This window comes from Nomascus leucogenys, chromosome 4 (genome assembly GCF_006542625.1).
Source record: "Nomascus leucogenys isolate Asia chromosome 4, Asia_NLE_v1, whole genome shotgun sequence".
Taxonomy (NCBI): Eukaryota; Metazoa; Chordata; class Mammalia; order Primates; family Hylobatidae; genus Nomascus; species Nomascus leucogenys.
This window is the reverse complement of record NC_044384.1, coordinates 87,017,474-87,034,916: the sequence shown is the minus strand read 5'-3', so window position 1 is coordinate 87,034,916 and position 17,443 is coordinate 87,017,474. Positions and strand designations below refer to the sequence as shown.

The 17,443-nt window shown below is 60.6% G+C and overlaps 2 protein-coding genes across 5 annotated transcripts; one reads left to right on the top strand and one right to left on the bottom strand.

Moving 5' to 3' along the window:
• The first annotated feature begins 1,307 nt into the window (after positions 1-1,307).
• On the top strand, positions 1,308-7,180 carry CORO1B (coronin 1B). Its single transcript, XM_012495903.2, has 11 exons — positions 1,308-1,807; positions 2,566-2,768; positions 3,108-3,230; positions 3,334-3,463; positions 3,679-3,860; positions 3,950-4,069; positions 4,775-4,879; positions 4,951-5,096; positions 5,370-5,427; positions 6,281-6,559; positions 6,729-7,180. Exons 2-11 carry the CDS (start codon positions 2,568-2,570, stop codon positions 6,852-6,854), a joined length of 1,470 nt encoding a protein of 489 aa, XP_012351357.2. The 5' UTR covers positions 1,308-1,807; positions 2,566-2,567; the 3' UTR covers positions 6,855-7,180.
• An 87-nt stretch (positions 7,181-7,267) lies between these two features.
• RPS6KB2 (ribosomal protein S6 kinase B2) lies at positions 7,268-17,443 on the bottom strand. Of its 4 annotated transcripts, XM_030811332.1 has the most exons (17): positions 16,588-17,443; positions 16,189-16,229; positions 15,971-16,091; positions 15,616-15,684; positions 13,686-13,833; positions 12,570-12,627; positions 12,390-12,490; positions 12,180-12,270; positions 12,006-12,096; positions 11,776-11,883; positions 11,166-11,228; positions 10,947-11,024; positions 10,738-10,845; positions 10,528-10,640; positions 9,174-9,303; positions 7,858-7,908; positions 7,268-7,342 (listed from the first exon to the last, which is right to left on the bottom strand). In XM_030811332.1, exons 1-17 carry the CDS (start codon positions 16,663-16,665, stop codon positions 7,316-7,318), a joined length of 1,476 nt encoding a protein of 491 aa, XP_030667192.1. In that variant the 5' UTR covers positions 16,666-17,443; the 3' UTR covers positions 7,268-7,315. The 4 variants fall into 4 exon arrangements, with proteins under 4 accessions (XP_030667192.1, XP_030667190.1, XP_030667191.1 ...); XM_030811330.1 differs by having other exon boundaries at positions 7,268-7,908; XM_030811331.1 differs by lacking the exons at positions 7,268-7,342; positions 7,858-7,908 and having other exon boundaries at positions 8,391-9,303.

Below are 17,443 nucleotides of genomic sequence, written 5' to 3'. Positions count from 1 at the left end.
TCCTCCATCCGTCTCTTTCTGGGAAAGGGACGGTGGCATCGGTCAGCCAGGGCAGTGGATGCTCAAGGAAGAATAAGGGAAGTAGCCAGGGCCCCAGAGCCACTGGCCTAAGGGAACGGGGGTACATTCCACCTGTGGAACGGGATGGGGTGGATCTGGAGAGGCCAGTCTGGGCTCCTTGTCACAGGAGCTGGCTAGAGAAAGAGAGAGGCCCCTGAATGGATCTCCAGGCCTTCGAGGGAGATGGTGGAGAAAAGAAGGCAAGGTGCAAGGGACTCGCTGGCCATGGCCCCCTTTCGAATTGTAATAAGAAGGCTCAGCAGAATGCACGGGTGTTTACCCCAAAAAATGGGACTCCTGGGTCTTCCACTCGCTCCATAAACACTGCTATTTTCTGGATGGGCACGGTGGCTCACAACTGTATTCCCAGCACTTTGGGAGGCTGAGGCAGGAGGATTGCTTGAGCCCAGGAGTTCAAGACCAGCCTGGCCAACACGGTGAAACCCTATCTCTACTAAAAATACAAAAAAAAAACAGCAGGGCATGGTAGCAGGCACCTGTAATCCCAGCGAATTGGGAGGCTGAGGCAGGAGAATTGCTTGAACGCGGGAGGCGGAAGTTGCAGTGAGCCGAGATCGCGCCATTGCACTACAGCCTGGGAGACAGGGCGAGACTCCGTCTCAAAACAAAACAAAACAAAAAACACACCAGCCTGGGCGACAGAGCAAGATACCCCATCTCTACAAAAAGTAAAAGAAAATTAGCCAGGCGTGGTGGTGTGTGTCTGTGGTCCCAGCTACTTGGGAGGCTGAGGCAGGAGGATCCCTTGAGCCTAGGAGGTCGAGGCTGCAGTGAGCCATGATCATGCCACTGCATTCTAGCCCAGGTGACAGACCTTGTCTCAAAAAAAATACCACCCCAACACCTGCTGTTGTTTTCTTTACATTGTTAACCAAGAGCATGAAATTTTGGCCCGGCATGGTGGCTCACACCTGTAATCCCAGCACTTTGGGAGGCCAAGGCGGGCAGATCATGAGGTCAGGAGATGGAGACCATCCCGGCTAACACGGTGAAACCCCGTCTCTACTAAACATACAAAGAATTAGCCGGTCATGGTGGTACGAGCCTGTAGTCCCAGCTACTGGGGTGAATTTCTTGAACCTGAGAGGGCGGAGGTTGCAGTGGGCCGAGATCGCGCCACTGCACTCCAGCCTGGGTGACAGAGACTCCACCTCAAAAAAAAAAAAAAAAAAAGAACATGAACTTTTATAACTTAAAAAGAATCACGTGAACATATCCACTGTCTGTGTAGATTCTACATTTATTTGTTGGGGGCGGTAATGGGGCCCCTTGGAGGTGTGCGTTCGGTCGGGGGCCGGGAAGGCGGGGCCTCACCCAATCCTGGAGACTCCTGCGGATGCCACTGTGAGGAGTAAGACCGCGAAGGGGCCTCGGGTCAGCGGTAAGGCTGCACCCGCACCTGCTGCGCCTCTGCGGCGGCCGCCGTCGGCCCTGCCCCGCCCCCTTCTTCCGGAGGAGCTGCAGAGGGCGTCGCTCCACCTGGTCCTAGGGAAGGGGCTCTCTCTGGCCCTGTCCCCGGCGGCCCCGCTCCCGGCCCCCCGGCGCCGCTCAGCCTCCCGCCCCGCCCCTCCGCGCGTGACCTCGGCCCCGCCCCCGCGAGCCCCTGCCCCGCCCCCGCTCCGGGTCCCTCTGTCACTTCCTGAATCCCGCTTCCTGCTTCCCAGAGGCCGGGATCCGGAGCCGCCCGAAGCCGGTGCCGCAGCCCCCTGCGCCCCCGGTGCCCCCGGTGAGCGCGGCAGGGCCGGGGCTAGGGGCGCGGGCGGGGGGGGCGGGCGGGGCTGCAAGGGCTGAGGGGGGATTGCGGTTCCCAGGAGCCTTTCGCCTCCCCTGTACCCCCCTTCTCAGCCCCACTCCCCTTGGCCGCCCAGCCTCTGCTCTCCTGGGCGGGGGTCCCTGGAAGTTGGGCTCCTGGTTCACCCTGGACCCCGATCCGAGGCCGCTCTGGGTTGCTTCGCGGCCGGCAGCTGCGTCTCGACCCCCGTCCCTTCCTGGGGGCCATGCCGGGGCTCCCTGGACATTCCCTGGGACTCAGAACTGGGCCCTCACTGGGCCCCACAGTAGAGAGACCTTTTCTGCCTCCTCTCTCCTTCTTCCCCATTACCCAGCTTCCAAATCTCTGGGCAGGAAGGAGGCTGCTCCCGACTGGCTGGGACCTGCAGTAGAGCTGAGAGCTCTCCAACCCCGGCGCCTCCCACCTCCTGCCCCCCACACACACCAGAGCCAGGGAGGACGCAGGACGCAAGGCCCCTCAGGACTCAGCAGTGGTCAGGGCCAGAGCATTTACCCCTCGGATCACTGCCTGCGGGGTGACAGGCGGCCAGGCTCTGCACCTGTGACCCCATTCTGTAACTGGGGAAACTGAGACCCAGGAGGGTTACAGTGGCCAGGCCGCCGGTTGCATCCTCCCGGCTCACCTTCAGCAGCCTGGGGAGGGCTGGAGTTGTTGGGATGGGCTGGACTGACCCAGGCCTCTCTGTCCCGCAGACATGTCCTTCCGCAAAGTGGTCCGGCAGAGCAAATTCCGGCATGTGTTCGGGCAGCCGGTCAAGAACGACCAGTGCTATGAGGACATTCGCGTGTCCCGTGTTACCTGGGACAGCACCTTCTGCGCCGTCAACCCCAAGTTCCTGGCGGTGATCGTGGAGGCCAGTGGAGGGGGTGCCTTTCTGGTGCTCCCCCTAAGCAAGGTGGGTCCTGTCAGGGTTGGGGGAAGAGGAGGCACCTCGGCCACCCCTGCTGGGCCTTTGTGCGCACCTTGAAACTGTCATCTTGCCATTTCTCACACTGGTGGGCAGGCGTTATAACCCAGATTTATTGCCCCAAGTGTTAGCACAAATGGAGAGTGGCCTGTTGCCATAGAGTCAGGGTTAGAGGCAGCAAACATTTCCTGCTCACCTGGCAAGTGGGGCACAGTCACATCTGGGCCACCTGTGAGCCGGGACTTGCATGTCATTCCCACTCCATGGAGGGGAAAACCAAGGCTCCGGGAGGGATGGAGCCCCCTGACTGCCCCCTCGTGCCCACAGACGGGCCGCATTGACAAGGCCTACCCGACAGTGTGCGGGCACACGGGACCTGTCCTGGACATCGATTGGTGTCCCCACAATGACGAAGTCATAGCCAGCGGCTCGGAGGACTGCACGGTCATGGTGAGGCACAGGACTGGCTGGGCCAGGGTCACGGGCATGGCCCAAGGGGGCCAGCCATAGGACCAGCAGAGGACTGAGCTCAGTGGCCTTGTCCCTACCACAGGTGTGGCAGATCCCAGAGAACGGGCTGACCTCCCCGCTGACAGAGCCGGTGGTGGTACTGGAGGGGCACACCAAGCGAGTGGGCATCATCGCCTGGCACCCCACGGCCCGAAATGTGCTGCTCAGTGCAGGTCTGCACCACCCCCCATTTTGTCCCCCTCCCCACGGACCCCTCCATACATCCCAGCAGCCTCTCCAGGGCCCACATGACAGATGGGAAAGCTGAGGCCCTCAGAGTTAGAGAGACCCGTCTGTCCCAGGGTGGTGGGCAGAATGGGCCTCAGCCTGGTGAGCTAATGGCCTCCTGCCACCCGCTCGGCCCGAGCTGACAGCCCTCACCTGCCAGGCTGCGACAACGTGGTACTCATTTGGAACGTGGGCACAGCGGAGGAGCTGTACCGCCTGGACAGCCTGCACCCTGACCTCATCTACAACGTCAGCTGGAACCGCAACGGCAGCCTGTTTTGCTCAGCGTGCAAGGACAAGAGCGTGCGCATCATCGACCCCCGTCGGGGCACCCTGGTGGCAGTACGTGGCCCTGGAGGGCAAGGATGGCTGTGGATAGGCCCAGGGCCTTGAACAGGGCACTGCACTGACCAGCCTGTCCCCCCCGACAGGAGCGGGAGAAGGCTCATGAGGGGGCCCGGCCCATGCGGGCCATCTTCCTGGCAGATGGCAAGGTGTTCACCACGGGCTTCAGCCGAATGAGCGAGCGGCAGCTGGCGCTCTGGGACCCAGTGAGTGGCCAGCCTGAGGGGGCAAACTTGAGACTTGGGCCCCACCCTGGGCCAGGCAGGCAGAGTTCACCCTGGGGAGGCCTGTGGTTCCTAGGTTCTCTGCCTGGCACTTGAGTCTCTCAGGGCCTGGGACTCTGTCAGACTTTCCTCTCTTGCCCCCAGCTCGCCCGACTGCCCCGCCACTCCCCCATGGCCTCCCACTGCCTCCGTGTCTTTGCCCATGTTGTTCATGCCAATGGAAGGGCCCTTCTCTCCCTTGCTTGCCTGTACCACCCACTGCCTGTGAAGGGCTCCCAGCTCCTCCAGAAAGCCTCCTCCTCCAGCGAGCCTCCTGGCCCTGCCCTGAAGCATCCTCTCCACCAGCCCTCTCTGCTTCTGCAGTGACCTCCAGGGCCCCTTGAGCAAGGGCTGGTGCCACTGGCACCCCAGCTCCCCATGGTGGGGTATGTTTCAGCACTTGCCCAGTGGCCTGGGCATAGTCTTAAGGCCTGGAGGAGGCTGGAAAAGAGGGACCTTGGGAATAAAGTGAAGCTAGGAGGGCCAGGTGGGGGTCGTCGTGTGGGAAAAGGCATAGAGGCGGCAGAGGGCCCACCTGCATTTAGGGGCAGTGCTGGCTGGCCTTAGTGAGGCCAGCTAAGACCCATCCTGGTTTGGGATTAGGGGGTGAGGAGGTTCTGCTTGGCCTGACTGCCCCCAATGTGCCAGGAAAACCTCGAGGAACCCATGGCCCTGCAGGAACTGGACTCGAGCAACGGGGCCCTGCTGCCCTTCTACGACCCCGACACAAGTGTGGTCTACGTCTGCGGCAAGGTGGGGCTGGGCAGGGCTGGTGAGGGGCAGGGAAGAGGCGTGCCCGGGTGCTGAGCCCCCTCCCCACACAGGGTGACTCCAGCATCCGGTACTTTGAGATCACAGAGGAGCCCCCCTACATCCACTTCCTGAACACATTCACCAGCAAGGAGCCGCAGCGGGGTATGGGCAGCATGCCCAAGCGGGGCCTGGAGGTCAGCAAGTGCGAGATAGCCCGGTAAGAGGGCTACAGAGGTCACTCGGGGACAGGGGCATCTAAGGTGAGAAGTCAGGTCATTGGAGGCTGCTTGGGAGCAGGAAACCTTGTGCCAGGGAGGCCCGGCAGGCCATGGGAACTATCACGAGGCAGCCTGGGTGGGGGTCTAGCCACCTTAGGGGTCAGCCTGCAGAGGTCCTGAAGTGAGGACTGGAAGTGGAGGATGCCAGAAGAGCTGGCAGTGGGTAGGGGGGCGGTGAGGGTTCCACCCATGGCTCCTCCTCGCATCCCCAGGTTCTACAAACTGCATGAGCGCAAGTGTGAGCCCATCGTCATGACTGTGCCAAGAAAGGTGAGGCCGCCCGTCCCTCTGCTCACTTGGCCCTTTCTCCAGCAAGCAGGCCATGCAGTTGTGACCAGGGCGAGGCCTGTGAATGGAACATGACCTAGTATGGTTTGTGGGCAGTGAGCTGGACAGATGCCAGCTTGCCCTTGTACCAGCCAGCTGTTGGGATGTGCCAGTCAGGGGGCAAGTGGGGATGAGACACAGGGTGAGCGGGGGCCCTGCTCTGGATGAGCCACAGGAGAAGGACACCAGGCAGTCAGGGAGGGAGTGGCAGCCACGGAGATCTTCCTGAAGGAGGCAGGACCCAAAGCACAGCTGGGGTGGCACCATCCACTGGGGGCAGGCCAGGCGAAGGGCACAGTGGTGGGAATGGAGAGAGGAACATGGAGTCTGGCTGCAGTGGGGAATCCCATGAAGAGGGGACCAGGCCACATGCGGCTTGGCTTCAGATGCCAAGAGCCTCGGACACACTTCCATGATTCTCTGGCCAGCATTTGCCGACTGCTCTTTCAACATGCCAGGCACATTTCCGGGAGTGGAGCTGAGCTGATAGGGCCTGCTCCAGGAGCTCACAGTCCATGGGCCCCAGAATCCCACAAAGCCACATAGTGGCCCCTGTGGTTTGCAGGGGAAGGTAATGACAGGGGCCTTGCTCAGAAGGGTGGGAGAGCTTCTGAGGGAGCTGTGGATGGTGTCCAGATGGGAAGTGCAAGGCCAGATTTGAGCTTTCGAAAGGCCCCTCGGGGCCAGGCCGTGGGAGAATGGGTTAACCGAGTGCAAGGCTGGAGGCCAGGGGAGGGACAAGGGGACCCTGATGGGGCCTCCTAACTGATCCTGATCTCCCCGGCCCCCTGCCCAGTCGGACCTCTTCCAGGATGATCTGTACCCCGACACAGCTGGGCCCGAGGCGGCCCTGGAGGCTGAGGAGTGGGTGAGTGGGCGGGATGCCCACCCGATCCTCATCTCACTGAGGGAGGCCTACGTGCCCAGCAAGCAGCGGGACCTGAAGATCAGCCGGCGCAACGTGTTGTCTGACAGCCGGCCCGCCATGGCCCCGGGCTCCTCCCACCTAGGGGCCCCTGCATCCACCACCACTGCTGCTGATGCCACCCCCAGCGGCAGCCTGGCCAGAGCTGGGGTATGCACGCGCAGGCAGGGGTGGTGCTGGGAGCCCCACGTGTGGGCCTGGCCTGCTGTGTGGGCCTGGGCCATTCGCTCTCCCTCTCTGGGGTAGTGGTGGGTTTGGGAGGGCTATGGCTTAGCAGCCCCTGACCACCACCCCCTACCCCTGCTTCACGTCCCCGCAGGAGGCTGGGAAGCTGGAGGAGGTGATGCAGGAGCTGCGGGCCCTGAGGGCGCTGGTCAAGGAGCAGGGGGAGCGAATCTGCCGCCTGGAGGAGCAGCTGGGCCGCATGGAGAATGGGGATGCGTAGGGCCACAGCCAGGCGCCACCTTCATGTCCTCCTCCGCCCCCTTCCCACTCAGCTTCTGCCAGCGGGTCGCACCGGGCTAGCTGGCTGCCCAGAGCCTCCGAGGCAGCGCAGGGGTCAGTTCCCACCCCGACCCATCCCAGGCCCAGGCCAAAGCCAGCGCCCAGCTTTCCTCACTGTTCCTGTGGAGGATGTCTATGCCCAGGCGAGCTCCTCGACCTCTGAGGGACCATCTCCCCGGCCACTGCCCAGCCCTCTGCTCCCTCCCCAGAGGAGGCGGGAGGGTGGGCTCTATATTTTCATTCCAAATAAAATTCTCTTTCTAAAAGTCAGGCTGACCTGCCGCTGCAAGGGTGGGGCTGAGAAGTCTGGAAACCTGGAGACAGATGATGTCACGGGAGTCACACATGTGCAGACGGTCTCGGGGCAGTGAGCAACCCCACAGACATTGTTCCCCTGGATTGTCAGGCAGGGAAACTGAGGCAGAAGACCTGAGAACACATGCAAGGCTGCATCCAGCTTCAAGTTGGTGCTGCTTCTCCCTTGGAGGACAGGCCCGGCAGCCTAGCCTCCTCCAGAGAGACTGGGGAGGGTCTGGTGTGGACCAGGGGTCCTGCAGCAGGGAGGGGTAGGTGGGGTATGTGGGCAGGAAGCGGAAGCCCGGGCCACCCTTCACTGCAGACGAGCACTGAGCTCACTTCTCGCTCAACACAGCCAGAGCTGGAGGTGGGTGCCCGGCGCAGAGGGGCCTGCGGACCAATGGTGAGCCTCGGAGCCCCCTGGGTTCTTGGGATGGGGGCCACAGGCAGTCGGGGCTAGAATGTCTGGGCCTGTGGAGCTGAGGAGGGCCCCACACTGGCCCCAAGGAAGAGGTGAGACCTAAGAGGAGTATGGCAGAGGCTGGACCTTTCTCTCACCTGAGCTGGGCTCCCTGGGACTCCGGGCATGGCCCCCGGCACCCCATACCGGACCAGGCCCCCGTCAGGAGCCCTGGGAAGGCCCTTACCTGGTCTTCCTGTGAGCGGGAACTTGCATTCCTGGAGCCTGGGCGGACAGCCTGGGGTGGTGGGGGGAGGCTGGCTGCACCTTAGCACCTCTCCCCCGACACCCCCCACCTAGCGTGTTCCAACCGCAGACTTCCTCTGGCAGCTGCGCCCGCCTCCCCCAGCCCCCAGCCCTGCACGCCTGTGGCCCTCAGGGACTGGGAGTGGAACGGAAACCCTGCAGCTGGGGCAGCCCTGTGGTGGGGAGGGAGGAAGAGGGGCCTCACGGACCCCCGTTTGGGGACCTGGCCAAGCAGAAGATGAGCAGTTGCCTCTGGGTGGGTCCAGGCCCCTCCATCCCCCATCCCAGGCCTCAGGGAGAGCCAGCCCTGACACCAGCTAGCAACCTCCTTCCCTCCCTCCCATCTCCTCCCCCACCCACCCAGGCAGCCTAGACACGTTTAATCCATACTTATTGAGCACCTACTAACATGCTTGACCCAAAAAGCCCCGTCTCCTAGCAGCTTATTGTGGGGGGTAGATAAGACAATAGACATAAAAAACGAGTACAATTATCTCCTGCGTTAGGTGACATGGAAGGAAAAAGGCGTCGAGTGCTGGGGGGTGCTGGGGTGGGCTGCAGTGATAGACATCAGGGTAGAGGTTAAGGTCAGGTTCAGCTTCACTGGGGTGACGTTTGAGCATGGTGAGCAGGCCATGCAGCCAGGGGGAGGGGAGGATGGGAGGAGGTGGAGCTTTCCGGGCAGAGGGAACAGCCAGTGCGAAGAAGGCCCCAGGCGGGTGGCTTAATGCAGCCGTTGGGGGAGGTGAGTGGTAGGGAGGAGGTTGGAGGGATGGGGGCTGATCTCACAGGGCCAGAGCCTGGTTGACCAAATAAGGCCTTGGCCTTTTCTGCTTGGCTGTCCCAAGAGGATCCCGAAGAGAAAAAAAGGAAAGTGGTCTTGGTCACCCAGCCTGCCCCACACCAGGCCCCACCCCAGGTGCTGAGCCCTCTACGCCCTGTCTCCCACAGGCTCTGCCGTGCACCCTAGGGCTCGGTATGCTGCTGGCCCTGCCAGGGGCCTTGGGCTCGGGTGGCAGTGCGGAGGACAGCGTGGGCTCCAGCTCTGTCACCGTTGTCCTGCTGCTGCTGCTGCTCCTACTGCTGGCCACTGGCCTGGCACTGGCCTGGCGCCGCCTCAGCCGTGACTCAGGGGGCTACTACCACCCGGCCCGCCTGGGTGCCGCGCTGTGGGGCCGCACACGGCGCCTGCTCTGGGCCAGCCCCCCAGGTCGCTGGCTGCAGGCCCGAGCTGAGCTGGGGTCCCCAGACAATGACCTTGAGCGACAGGAGGATGAGCAGGATGCAGACTATGACAACGTCGCGGATGGTGGCCTGCAGGCTGACCCCGGGGAAGGCGAGCAGCGATGTGGAGAGGTATCCAGCCCAGAGCAGGTCCCCGTGCGGCCTGAGGAAGCCAGAGACAGTGACACGGAGGGCGACCTGGTCCTCGGCTCCCCAGGACCAGCGAGCGCAGGGGGCAGTGCTGAGGCCCTGCTGAGTGACCTGCACGCCTTTGCTGGCAGCGCAGCCTGGGACGACAGCGCCAGGGCAGCTGGGGGCCAGGGCCTCCATGTCACCGCACTATAGAGGCCGGTCTTGGTGTCCCATCCCTGTCACAGCCGCTCATTCCCTGTGCCTCTGCTTCCCAAAATGCCATGGCTGGATTGGACCCCCAGACCACATGACCATGCCTCAGACTGTCACCCCCCACCAGTTCCCAAGTCCATGTGTACCCCGCTCACCACGGGAAGGGCCCCCCAACCCACAGGCATCAGGCAACCATTTGAAATAAAACTCCTCCAGCCTGTGGCCCTGTGGTCCTACAGAGACCCCTCCCTCCCGGACCAGGGGCTTCTCCTGGCACAATCCAACCCAACCCCGCCCCCAGGGTTGTGCAGCACAAAGAGCCAGGTCAGCGCCATGATTCAGCCCTTTAATCTTCCACGGGAGCAGCTGAGCGCGGGGCATGGCGGGCGGCCCTCCGTGCCCATGATTCAGGGGCACAGCTGCCCCAGCAGACACACACTTTCACACGCACTCACACCCCCCCCCCAGACACACCCCCAGGTCTCTGGAACTGGTCCAGGGTCCTGCTGCCCTCACAGCCGCAGGGACAGGGCTCAAGGGCTACCCTCACCCCCACCCAGCTTCCTAGCGCCCTGGATGCCCACAGCCCCTCTTGGACTTCTTGGTCCCTGAGGGGGGACGGATGGGGAGAGGGGCAGTGATCGAAGGTGGTGGCGGCGGTGGCAGGAGTGGAGGTAGAGGTGGCTCCGTGGGCTCTGGCAGGCTGGGACTGGGCCGAAACCCATCAAAAGGGGAGAACTTGAGGGGGCTGCAGGGGAAACCAAGGCAGAATAAGAGCCTCCTAGGCCCTGCCAGGGCCTGCCAGCACTCAATCAGGGAAGGCAGCCTTTCCCACCTGCCCAGGCACACAGGCCATGGGCTCCACAAACTCCCATCCAGGCAGCCTGGCCGCAAAGGGTGTAGGGACTGAGGTCCCTATGGTAGACACAGCAACCAAAGCCAACACTGGCTGACAGACGTGGCCAAGGCACCCAAGGCTGGAACTGGCGTCCTGCCTGCTAGCGTCCCTACCCCAGCCACACACCTCCACGTCCCTCAGTACCTGATGGGGGCCCGGGGGCTACTGTTGAGGCGCCTGGGTGAGCGCAGCTTGGGCTGGAAGGAGAAGCCCTCCTTGATGCTGTCCAGGACAGACGGCGCCACGTACGTGAAGCCCTGGGGGGCGGAGGCAGGGCCATGCGACACTCAGTGCCTGCCATCCTTAGTCACAATCCCTGCCCTGGTCCCACAGGCCTCAGGCCCCCGCACTCACTAGGAAGGCCTGGTTGGCACTCTCGCTGAGGGCCGTGTCATCGGGACTGTCCACCGGCGTCTGCCGTGTGAAGCGGGTATCAAACTGGCTCACGTCCTCCTCTGACTGCTGTGGGCCGACCAGAGTGGGGAGGGGTCAGAGGGCACCAAGATGCGGGTTCTCCACTTGCCACCCGCCACCGGCCACCAGCCACTGGCCCTCCTGCTCACCAGACAGGGCCTGAAAGGGGGGTCCACACGCCAGGCCAGAAGGTCGTCCCAATTCATGTGCCGGAAAAAGGGATGTCTCTGTAGGTAGAGAATGCCCCAAACCCACTCACAGCTCACCCTGCTTGCCCCCTTGCTCACTCCCTCTGCCCTGGGGCCCTGCCCCCATTCCCGGCACCCTTAGAGACTCAGCCCTGCCCCTGGTGGTGGCTCCAAACCCACCTGCACATCAGCAGCATCCCCTGGGCCACCCCCAATCCGCTGGCTGGGATTCCGTTTCAGAAACTGCGGGACCAGGAGAGAGGGTAAGGGCCTGGGCGGGTACTGCTCATGTGTCCCCAGGTCCCAGGGCTAGCTGGAGTGGGGGTCAGGTGACATGGGAGAGAATGCTTTTGGGTGTGGTTCCCACCTATGGATAGCCTCAGGACTTTCAAGGTTTGGTCAATGGAGCCACCTTCTCCACAAAGGCTTTGCAGAGGCTCCTGGGCCCTGGCATTGCCCCAGGGCGCTTTGGTGAGGCTCCAACTCCCCACGTGGCTGTCCGGCCTCCCCCTAACACCTCCGATGCTCGCCTTTGATGGAAGTGTGGCCAGCTCATCACAAGCGTGTCACTGGTTAGGACTCAGCCTAAGGACTGGGCCAGGGCAGCAGCTGGTCTGTGACAGGGCCGAGACCTGGGCTCAATCCCGGACTTCAAGGGAGGGGCTCCTTTCACTCCCAGAGGCAAACTGCACAGGCCGGGCTGGCCCTGGCTTCCCCACAGCCCAGAGAGACTCAGGAACACGTGCAGAATGGCTGGCACGGCCCCAGAGAAGAGAGAAGGGAGCCGCACCTTTTTGACAAGGTCCCGGGCATCTGGGGTGAGGTAGGGGGGCAGCGCCAGCTTGCCCTTGATGATCTTATCCATGGTTTTCTTCCGGTTCTCTGCAGTGAAGGGCGGCTGGAGGAGGAGGAAGGTGAGAGGAGCCTTGTGGGCCTCCCACCACACCCTGCCCTTGCCCCAGGAGGGGGCTACTCCCACCTCTGCCCCTGCTCCTCCTCCTCCCAGGGGGCTGGACTTGCCGATCCAGTGAGCATGTCGTACATCAGGGCCCCCAGGCTCCACCAGTCCACAGCCCGGTTGTGGCCACTGCGCACCAGAATCTCAGGGGCCCTGGGGTCCAGGTGGAACTGTCAGTCAGGCCATGTCCCTTCGGGCTATCCTCCCGACCCCTGGGCCAGCCAGGTGCCACTTACATGTACTCAATGGTGCCGCAGAAGGTGTGAGTGACGGCACCCTCATGGATCGACTCCTTGCAGAGTCCAAAGTCGGTCAGTTTGATGTGGCCTAAGGAAGAGTGTTGGAGAGGCGTGACCAGGGCCCCACCCCACCCACAGAGCTCCTCAGCCCCGCCCCCCACACACAGATTGCAGAGCCCACCTGCAGCTGCCCACGCACACACGCACCCTGGCTGCTGAGCATGATGTTCTCGGGCTTGAGGTCCCGGTAGATGATGCCCTGCGAGTGGAGATGGCCCAGGGCCAGCGTGATCTCCGCCAGGTAGAAGCTGCAGAAACAAGACAGGGTGAAGGCGGGAGTAGGGCAGGGACCTGGCGGCCTCAGGAAAGCAGAGGAGTAACACTCACCAAGCCGTATCTTCCAGGAAGATGCCCTCTCGCTCCAGATGCGTGAAGAGCTCGCCACCTACCACACAAACACGTCAGCAGCCACGTGCTGGGTCCAAGCCCCTTTGCGCTTTCTGAGTCTTTATTTCTTCTTGGGGAAAGAGGGGCTCATAATTCCCGCCCTACCTGCCTCACAGAGCTGCCATGGGGATTCAATTCAATTCAGCAAACATCTACCGACGCCTACTCGGTGCCTGGCCCTGTGCTGGGTGAAGCTGGGGACAGGATGAAGAGACCCAGCCACTGCCCTCAGGACGCTCAGTCTACTGGGGAGACAGACATGTACACAACGGCTCTAATACGCCAGGCCCAGGCCACAGCTCCAAGAGCTTAGCCCAAAAGATCTCGCAGAGGAAACAGGGAAGACAGAGTGAATCCCAACACAACAGAACAGAGAAAGCGCGGTTGAGATGGACGGAGTGAATGCAGAGCATGGAGGCAGAAGCTTGCAGGGTTCATCTGGCCCAAACGAAGGAAAGGCAGGCCAAGACTGCTCACAGCCAGCAGGGGACAGTCAGCCTAGGGGCAAGGTTTGATCTGGGCGGCCAGCCGCAGGACTCTGAACAGAAGGGCTGGGAGCAGCCCCAGGCTCTACGACCTCAGCAGTCGGCAGAGGAGACACTAGAAAGCAGGTGAGCGGGAGGCCTCGGCCCAGTTAGAAAAGTGCTCTGGCCACCCCACCAGGCCCCTGAGAGTGGACAGATGGAGGAGGATGCTACAGAGAATGAACCAGTTGGACTGGGGACCTGACAGGATGCAGGGCACACAGGAGAGAAGAACAAGACAGGGAGGGGAGTAGGAAGAGACACAACCATCCTCTGGACTTCTATCCAAATTCCCACCATGCCCATCCACCCCCAACACACGTGAGGGACACAGTAGGTGCTGGACAGACGTTTGCTGAATGAATGAATGATGGGACGGATGCACAGATGGATGGGTGGATGGGTAGGACAGAGTGGGGGCCCCCTAGCCAACCCCCACGGACTCATCTCTCAAGAGCTTCCCCCTAGAGCTTCCTTTGCTGGCTTCCTGCCCCACCGCCCCCAACACCCCTGCCTGGGACCGCACTCATACCACTGAGACACTCAAGGATGAGGTAGAGTTTGCCACCAGTCTGGAAGGCATAGGCCAGTTCCACAATAAAGGGGTGCTTCACTGACTCTAGAATGTTCCGCTCAGCCTGTGTGTGTGCTGTGTCCTTGGCGTTGCGCACAATTTTGGCCTGGAGATACAGGAATTGGTTAGAAACTGAGGCATCCAGGCTGGGCGCAGTGGCTCACACCCGTAATCCCAGCACTCTGGGAGGCCAAGGCAGGCGGATCACCTGAGGTCAGGAATTTGAGACCAGCCTGGCCAAACCCCGTCTCTACTAAAAATAGAAAAATTAGCTGGGTATGATGGTACACGCCTGTAATCCCAGCTACTCAGGAGGCTGAGGCAGGAGAATTGCTTGAACCCAGGGGCAGAGGTTGCAGTGAGCTGAGATCACGCCACTGCACTCCAGCCTGGATGACAGAGCAAGACACTATCTCAAAAAAAAAAAAAAAAAAAAAACCACCGGGGGCATCCAGAGCGCCTCAGACCATCCATCTGTTACCTGCTACCATCCTCTGTCACTGCATTATATTTCTCCATAATTCTGCTGCTGTCAGCCACCATCATTTTCGGGGATGGGTTTATCCTCTAACACAGGGTTTCTCAACCTCAACACTACTGACACCTGGGACCAGGTCATTCTTTGCTGTGGGAGGCTGCCCTGCGCATCGTGGGATGTTCAGCAGCATCCCTGGTCTCCACCCACCAGGTGCCAGTAACACTCCCCTCTTGCCTTGACAATCAAAAATGTGTCCATGCCAGGCGCAGTGGATCACACCTGTAATCCCAGCACTTTGGGAGGCTGAGGCGGGTGAACCACCTGAGGTCAGGAGTTCGAGACCAGCCTGACCAACATGGTGAAACCCTGCCTCCACTAAAAAGTACAAAAACTAGGCCAGGCACGGTGGTTCATGGCTGTAATCCCAGCACTTTGGGAGGCCGAGGTGGGCGGATCGCCTGAGGTCAGGAGTTCAAGACCAGCCTGATCAACGTGACAAAAACCCATCTCTACTAAAAATACAAAAAAATTTAGCCAGGCATGGTGGTTCATGCCTGTAATCCCAGCTACTCGAGAGGCTGAGGCAGGAGATCACTTCAACCTGGGAGGTGGAGGTTGCAGTGAGCCGAGATCGCACCACTGCACTCCAGCCTGAGTGACAGAGTGAGACTCCATCTCAAAATAAGTAAGTAAATAAATAAAAATACAAAGATTAGCCAGGTGTGGTGGCACAAGCCTGTAGTCCCAGCTACTCAGGAGGCTGAGGTGAGACAATTACTTGAACCCGGGAGGCAGAGGTTGCAGTGAGCAGAGAGTGCACTACTGCACTCCAGTCTGGGGGACAAAGCAAGACTCCATCCCAAAAAAAAAAAAAAAAAAAAGGCTAGGCACAGTGGCTCACGCCTGTAATCCCAGCTCCCAGCACTTTGGAAGCCAAGGCGGGCAGATCACCTGAGATTAGGTGTTAGAGACCAGCCTGGCGAAACCCCGCCTCTACAAAAAAAAAAAAAAAAATTAGCTGGATGTGGTGGCAAGCGCCTGTAATCCCAGCTATTCCGGAGTCTAAGGCACGAGAATCGCTTGAACCTGGGAGACAGAGGAGGCAGTCAGCCAAGATCGCGTCACATGGTGAAACCCAGGCACTCCAGCCTGGGTGACAGAGCAAGACTCCGTCTCAAAAAAATAAAATAAAATAGTGTCCAGACATTGTTGTCAAATGTCTGCTGGGAGTCAAAATTGCCCCCGTTGAGAATTACTGCAAGACAATACACATCACAGCAGACAATAAACCAGCAAATGCCAAAGTCAGGGATCCTCCTCCACTGTGTTCTCTGCTGTCTTCCCAAAGCCTGGTACAGCACGTTGGGAATGGCAGCCACACAGTATTCGTTGGCTGAACGAGTGACTCACCTTCCTTAGGACTTTCATGGCATATATTTTGCCCAAGTTGGTGCCTTGCACCTTTCGCACCTGGAACACCTGTAGGGCAGGGGAGACAGGATCAACTTCCCTCTCCACATCCTATCTTCAAGAAGCCCCACCCTAAAGCTCCAGCTTTGGGACCAGGAGGCCTAGGCTCTGCCAAGGGTGGGGCAGTGAAGATTTCAAGTCTGATTGAAGAAGATTTGGCCTTCCCTCCTTTATGTTTGTGGCTCTGAATCCCATTAGAGGTCCTGCTGATTCACAAGTCTAATTTGTTTTGAGAACCCTTTGCTGCCTCCAGATGGAGGCTGTGAGGCCAGGAGGAGGGTGCGCCCGCCCCTACCTTGCCATAGCCCCCCTTGCCCAGCACACGAAGCAGCTCAAAGCAGTGGGGCCCGATGCGCTCTGGGCCAAGGTTCACGTTGGTCTCAGTCAGCTCCACCTCTTCGTAGTGTCCCACAGGCCTACGGACACAAGGAATTAATGAGGACAAGGCTCCAGTGCTCCCCAGTTCCCCTTCCCCACTCCATTCCCCTCTCCCCCAACACGACCCTCACTCACTCTAGGCCAGCTGCCCTCAACTCGGCAAGGGGACACACGTCCTGTGAGAAACCGAGGGGTAAGAGCCAAGGAAGGTGCCAGGATACCTCCCCGCTCCCGTTCAGGTTGGACTGCTTGGCCCAGGAGAGAAGGGTGTCAGGGATGGCAGCTAGTAGGGGATGGGCAAGAATTGGGAAGAAGCCGAAGGCAGGAAAGGGAGAATCGGGAGAAAAGGCTGGGGTTCTGGAAGAGAGGTCGGGGTGAGGGTGGGATCAGAGCTTAATAGAGACCGGGATCTGAGAAGGATCTGGGTCTGCAAAGGGTCGGAGCCCGCTCTGGGCGTGCGCAGCCGCCGCTCCGGCCTCGGCTAGGTGACAGGATCGGCTCCAGGATCCAGTCGCGCCAGGGCAGGGCACTCACCGCGGGGCTGAGCTCTGGCTCGCCCTCGCCCTCGCTGCCTTCCTCCGTCTCCAAATCCAAATCAAACACGGCCGCCATGGCGGCGCCGGCCCCGCGGGCCCCTCTGCGGGTACCTGGCCGCTCACTGCCTGACAGTCCCAGACCTAAACATCATCTCTCCGCGACGGCAGCTGCGCGCGCCGATGACGCAAGGGGTCTTACTCCCCCTCTGGAAAATCGCTTAGCCTGGTGGGGAACAAAGATGGCGTCCGTCGCAAGGCCTCTCGGGAATTGTAGTCCTAGAGTGGCGAGGCGCCTAGCCTTCAGTCTGCAGAATCCTTTCCGCAGGACCCTCGGTCTTCCCAGCAAGGCTCTCTGGGAGCCCGTTTTGGTTCTACGGAGAGTTTTGAGTTTGGATGGAGAGGGGTCGGAAGTGTATGCAGGTGTGAATGTAAATGCAATCCGCAGCCCTGTTGGAGCCGGGTACTGCCAGGCCGGCTGCGTGATGAAAGGCAGGTCGCGTTGCTTTCCGTTCACTCCAGAAAGGGAGGCGGCTGCATCAGGGTATCCTCAAAGTGCCTCTGGCTCGAGGACCCTGCAGATCGGAGCATTTACTGAGTGGCCAGCTCACTTCCAGGTTATGTTGCCAGGTTCCCGCCTTAAATAGGGTTTGGGGGTCAGTGATACACCTGTAAATATGGGATTTTGTTGGCGTTTACTCCCTTGTTAATTTAAGCACATTTAGGCACCTGGTACAGAATAGACACTTCAAAAAACGTTGTTGAGGCCGGACACGATGCCTCACGCCTGTAATCGTAGCACTTTGGGAAGCCAAGTTGGGAGGATCACTTGAGGCCAAGAGTTCAAGGTTACAGTG

What these genes read in the sequence shown, in the direction of transcription:
- CORO1B (XM_012495903.2), top strand. Translation starts at nt 2,568, where the DNA reads ATGTCCTTCCGCAAAGTGGTCCGGCAGAGCAAATTCCGGCATGTGTTC. An exon ending in GTCGGGGCACCCTGGTGGCA is followed by an intron (nt 3,861 to 3,949) that starts GTACGTGGCCCT and finishes CCCCCCCGACAG; the next exon opens with GAGCGGGAGAAGGCTCATGA. An exon ending in TGGTCTACGTCTGCGGCAAG is followed by an intron (nt 4,880 to 4,950) that starts GTGGGGCTGGGC and finishes CTCCCCACACAG; the next exon opens with GGTGACTCCAGCATCCGGTA.
- RPS6KB2 (XM_030811330.1), bottom strand. Translation starts at nt 16,665, where the DNA reads ATGGCGGCCGTGTTTGATTTGGATTTGGAGACGGAGGAAGGCAGCGAG. An exon ending in ACGACATGCTCACTGGATCG is followed by an intron (nt 11,884 to 12,005) that starts GCAAGTCCAGCC and finishes CTCCTCCTCCAG; the next exon opens with CCGCCCTTCACTGCAGAGAA. An exon ending in AGCCCCCGGGCCCCCATCAG is followed by an intron (nt 9,304 to 10,527) that starts GTACTGAGGGAC and finishes TGGCTTCCTCAG; the next exon opens with GCCGCACGGGGACCTGCTCT.